The sequence below is a fragment of the Chinchilla lanigera genome, unplaced genomic scaffold (assembly GCF_000276665.1).
Source record: "Chinchilla lanigera isolate Chin_1 unplaced genomic scaffold, ChiLan1.0 scaffold00090, whole genome shotgun sequence".
Classification (NCBI taxonomy): Eukaryota; Metazoa; Chordata; class Mammalia; order Rodentia; family Chinchillidae; genus Chinchilla; species Chinchilla lanigera.
In genome coordinates, this window is record NW_004955491.1 from 6,736,690 (window position 1) to 6,742,170 (window position 5,481).

The window sequence follows — 5,481 nt, forward strand, 5'->3', positions numbered from 1 at the left end:
CGGGTCAGCTGGCCTGTGTGAGGGCCCGGGGAGAACCCGTCTGCAGCCTTTCTGGGTGGCTAGTTTGAACGGCAGGCCTTAAAGTTACTGCGGGCGCTGTGCTCGAGACGCCCCGTGCAGCTCAGGCTGGGGAGAGGGGGTCCCGGGCCGTGCGGGAGGCCCCCTCCGCGGGCTTCTGCGGGCTCCATTGGCTTATGAGTCCTGTTCGGTGTTTAACCTGTTTTCTGCCATTACAGAGCCAACAAAAAGCCTGCAGTGCCACCAGGTCCAGATGGGCCACCTCTGGGGTAGAACTTGGAGAGCGCTCCGGGGCCATCGTACCTCCAGGCGCTGTAAGAGGTGCCTGCTCGACCTGGGCACAGGCCATGCTGTCCGCCTCCCAGCTCCCTGAGACCGAGACGTCTCTCTGCTTCCCATGCCGGAGCGGCTTTCCTGTCCCTCGCCCTGTTCTGGGAGGGCCGGCTTGTCCTCTCGTCATGGTCAGGTGGCCCCACTGACTACGCTCCCCCACTTGCCACTTTCAGGGTCTTAGCTGACTCAGTTCGGGGGTATTTGTTCTAGTCCTTGGTCGTTGCTGTGAAGTGTGAACACACATGTACACACTACGTTTGTGCAGATGGGTCTCATTCTAGCCTGGACTCACACTGCCCCCGCGTTAGCTCTCACTTGGGGTTTTTACTGTCTCCCGCTCCACATTCTTGACGTTTGCTGGGTGCTCTCTCCAGGATGGCCACTCCCTGGGGTGCCTGGCTTCTCCAGAACCTGCGCTCTGGCGAGGGCTGTCCTGACCCCTGGTGTTCGTGCTGGGGTTCCGGTTGGCGGGCGCGGCGCGGCGTGGCTCGCAGCTGTGTTTGGACACACTGCCCGTGCCGGCCCCGACTGTGCGGAGCGCTGATTCCTGGGTGTGCAGGGAGGAGGAGACAATTCCCAGCAGCAGACAGGCCGTGGGACGGACCCTCGTCTCTCAAGGTCGCCGATCCGTGGAGTTGAGCGACTGCTCCTGAGGTGCTGTGGCCCTTGCTGAGCGCCAGTGTGTGGTTGTCTGTGTCCTCACGAGGGGCTTGGGAGGAGCCCAGGGACAGCTGTGCGGGGCTGACCCCTTCAGAGGCGCAGCAGAGGCAGGGTGGCTCCTGATTCGAACCGCTTACAACAGGGGCTCCTGGGGACAGCAAAGCACACTCTCCCGTCTCGGTTCCTTGTGTTGTTTTTTTGAGACAGGGTCTTACTGGCAGTTCCGGCTGGCCTTGAATTCACTAGATAAGCCAGGGTGGCCTTGAATTCATGGGGATCCTCTTGCCTCAGCTTCCCGAGTGCTGGGACGATAGGGGTGTGTGCCTGTCCTGGTTCCTGGGGACACCTGCTTACCCTCACACTTGGTGAGGAATTTGCTCCTTGGGCTCGAGCTGGGCAGAGGGGTGCGTGTGGCAGGGGCCCTCCTGCCCTTTCTAGGGCGTTGAGGACATCTACCAAGCTTTGTGGGAGGTACTTTCCTTACAGTTTTCTCAGGTGGAATTTCCGGTCGCGAAGTTACATGGCGATGTACTTAGCTCACTTCGCGGTGCTGAGTGTGGTCGTCCTCTGAAGCCAGAGAAAATACAGCTGTTCCCTTTCCCGGAGAGTGCGGCCTTCGTGGCCATCAGAGTCGGAGTCAAGCACACCTCCCCTCCCCACGTGCCGCCCAGCGTCGGAGTGGCATCCGCGCCCTGGTGCACCAGCGGGGGAGGGCGGGTGACGGGGTGTGTGCTCCTCCTGGTCCCAGGCTGTGAGCAGGCTCTGGTGTCAGCCAAAAGACCCTTTCCCCTGCGATCGAGGCGGAGCAGTGGAAGGGCCGACGTTAGGGGTTCAGGCTGAGTCCGTGGTCAGGCTGTGCTGTTAGTTTTAGCTTGGTGACCCTCAGAGGTACTATGTCACCCAGGGTGAGCACCTGGGCGCAGTGGCTTCGTGTCTTCACTCATCTGCAGTCGGGAGAGGCTGAGAGGACCAGCTGGTGCCACATGGTCTCACAGGCGGAAGGACAGCCTGCACGCGCTTGATGGTGTTAGTGCTGCTTCCAGTGGTGTCTGTTTTTCTGGGGTCACGGTGTGGGTCACGCAGGACAGGGTTCCGTTGGGAGCGGTGATTTCATGGGGACCTCGCTGCTTTGTGTCTTTCAGAATGTCGTTCTTTCAGGAGGCTCCACGATGTTCCGGGATTTCGGGCGCCGGCTGCAGAGGGATTTAAAGAGGGTGGTGGATGCCAGATTAAAACTCAGTGAAGAGCTCAGCGGCGGCAGGATCAAGGTAGGAGACCCGAGCTTCTGCCACGGGCGACCGGCTCGCCCTTGGGCCAGGGGAGGGAGCCAGTCAGGGCAGAAGGTGGTAGGGACAAGCCCGACCTCTCCTTGGCCACCTGGGCCCCCTCTAAGCCTGCAGTGAGCGGGGCCCTCTGTGCCACGGCGGCCCGTGGGTTGTACACAGCAGGTGTGGTGTCAGGAGCAGGCTCCCGGGTGCGGGGTGATCCACGGGAGCTCAGGAATGTCCTTTGCAGACGTCCCCATTAAACTGAGAGCTGGGGCTGGCAGTCGCAGGGTGCCCCTCCAGCACAGCACCTCCTAACTTAGTGGGGGGTCTGATGGGGCTTCTCACCAAGACGGCTTTGGCCGGGCCGGGGGGAGCACGGAAGAAATCCATAGACCTGGGCCCACGGTCGGGACAGTGCAGCTTCTGTCAGTGTTTTGGGGCCGGCTTGTAGCAGTTGGAATTACCTCTGAAGTGCTAAGCCATCTGACTTGGTTGGAAATTCATTAGGTTAGCTGCTGGCCCACTCCCTTCGTGCGCTTCAGTGCCCTCGGGAGAACCTCTGCCGGCACCGGGGCGTCCCCACACCACTGCGTTGGGACTGCTGTTCGCGGCCAGTGTGTCCTGGCAGGGGATGTGCGCGTGAGGGCAGGACCTTGTGCCCTGAAAGTGCACGGAGGGCGGGGGGAGCCAGGCCTGCTCCCCTGCGGGCTGTGGAGTGAATGCGCTTCCCTCTGTCTGTAGCCCAAGCCCGTGGAGGTGCAGGTGATCACGCATCACATGCAGCGCTACGCCGTGTGGTTCGGGGGCTCCATGCTGGCCTCAACCGTAAGTCCCTTCCCCGACACGAGCTGCCTTGCTGCCTTCTCTGTGAGTTGGGATGAATGGCGCTGTGACTCTAGGCTTTCCACACGCTCGATTTTGTCACTTGTCGAGAAATAGTTCATGACCGTTCACAGTTAGCTGGTTACGCGTACCCTTGCTAGTCCAAAGATAATCTTTAAAAAGTCTTGCAGTAATCCCAATTTTGTGTTAATCCCAATTTCTAGGAAATTATCATTTCCCCCTCATATATATTAAAGTTCATCCATTGTTAACTTAGAGCCCACACATATTTGTTTCATTTTTTTAATTTAAAAATTTTATTTTTTGTCTTTTTGAGACAGGGTCTCGCTATGCAGTTCAGGCTGGTCTTGAGCTCACTTTGTAGCCCGGGCTGGTCTTGAACTTGCTACGACCCTCCTGCCTCAGCCTCCCAAGTGCTGGGATGACAGGGGTGCGCCCCCACGCCCGGCCTGGCTTAACGGTTGTTGGCACTTGCAGAGTGTGATGGTGCATCGATGGGCAGGGGTTGGTGCCTGTGCGCAGGGCCTCTTACTTCCTCAGCTCCCCCACCTCTTCTTCCCGTCCCGTTTGCAGACGTGCCATCTGCCGGTTTCCTATTATCCTTAATTTTTGCTCTTTCATTCGTTTATGCTTTGGATCTCACGTATGAAAGAAACCATGTGCTGTTGTGGCTGTGTGTCTGATTTATTCCACTTAGCGTTGTGGTGTCAAGGTGCGTGCATTTTCCTGCAGTGACTCTCACTTACTCTCTGCAGCGGAGCAGCCCTCCGTTGTGTGTAACCGCCGGGATCTTCATCCATTCGCGTGCTGGCGGACTCAGGCTGCTTCCAAGAGTTAGCAGTGCCGAGTGGTGCTGCTGTAAACGCGGGTGTTTGTGGGTCGCTGTAATGCGACGTTTTCACCTCTTCCAGGGAGATGCCTAGAGGGCCAGCACGCACTTGGTCCTAAGTAAACGGGGGCTGAGTCAGGAGTGTCGTGGGTGTGGGGGCGCGCCCGGTGCTGAGGGTCCGTGAGTGAACCGTGCTGTCTCTGCAGAGCCGCGGGTTGGGCCCAGGGTCTCGGGCAGAGCGAGCTCGCGGCCACGGAGCTCCCCGGGGGGCCTGCTCGGGCTGCCCCTGAAGCCCGACATGCGCTCTCCTGTAGTCGCTCAGCACACAGGCGGGGGAGGGCGTCGCCCCGCAGAGGCGGCCTAGGGGAGGGCGCAGGTTGGGGACAGGAGTTTATTTACGCTTCCTGAGACGCTCACGCTGTGCTCCCTGCTGTCGCCCGCAGCCGGAGTTCTTCCAGGTCTGCCACACGAAGAAGGACTACGAGGAGTACGGCCCCAGCATCTGCCGCCACAACCCCGTCTTCGGAGTCATGTCTTAGTGTCTGCCACGGAGCTGTCCCTCGGGCGCGCCTCGCTGGGAGCCGGAGTCCCGCGGAGCCCGAGCGCCGCGGTCCCGTGTGCGGGCGGTGCTGTGGCGGCGCCGCGTGCATGAGGCTGCGCAGCCCGCCCGGCCAGAGCGTCTGCTCACGCGCCCATCGCGCCCACCTCCGCCTCTGCTCTGAGCTTCCCGCCTCGGCGCAGTTCTGAAGGAGTTCAGCATGGCTTTACGTAACGATAGAGAAGGGCGCAGAATCGCCCCCCAGGAAGAGTGTGGGGGTGTGAACCCCGTCCTCCCGGCTTATTTTTGTAAATAAAATGTTACAAACTTGAAATACAAATGGATGTTTATATTTCCTATCATTTTGTATTTTATGGTCTTTGGTACAACTGACCGATACTAAGCACGAGTACGTGTTGCTGTCATGGAGTGCCGTAATAAAAGTGCTACAACCGTGAGGCATGTTACGATGTGTTCGTAGGCAAACAATAGCAGAGCAAACTGTTTCGCCCCCTGTTTGCTGGAAAACGATTATACTTTGTCAGGGCGACCTGAAGTCCGAACACTGGACAGGCTCGAGTGGGCACCGCCGCGGGCCGGTGTCCCGGGCTCCGCGTGTGCTTTGGGAAAGCGTTTTGTGGAAGATGATGGCGATGTTGCCGAGTGTTGGATGAGATACTACCTTGCACTGTTGTAATAAAAACTGTTTGAATCTTCATAAATGCTTCGCCTGGTGTAGTGTGCTGGTCTCCCCCCGCCCCATACTTGTAAAAAATGCTGTCGCGGCTGGTGTGGGGCAGCAGCATGTCTGCGGGAGGGATGCCTGGAGCACGGGGGCTGCTGTGCAGTGACCACCTGCCCTGGGGGTGTGGGGCCGCCCACGTGCGTCCTGGCCCGGCCTTGTGGTGTGCCTGGGACCTCCCGTCTCCGCAGGCCTGCGGCTCGCGGAAACCCTGTGCACACATGCTGGGTAACCTGCAGACGCGTCGAGT

General features: G+C 59.4%; 1 protein-coding gene across 1 annotated transcript in view; it reads left to right on the top strand.

The window, feature by feature from the left end:
- Positions 1–5,211, top strand: part of Actr3b (ARP3 actin-related protein 3 homolog B (yeast)) — a gene marked incomplete at its 5' end in the record, with an annotated part of 51,655 nt that extends 46,444 nt beyond the window's left edge. Inside the window, 3 exon segments of the mRNA XM_013504654.1 lie at positions 2,154–2,279; positions 3,021–3,104; positions 4,395–5,211. Coding sequence (XP_013360108.1) covers positions 2,154–2,279; positions 3,021–3,104; positions 4,395–4,490 — 306 coding nt within the window.
- Positions 5,212–5,481: the final 270 nt, after the last annotated feature.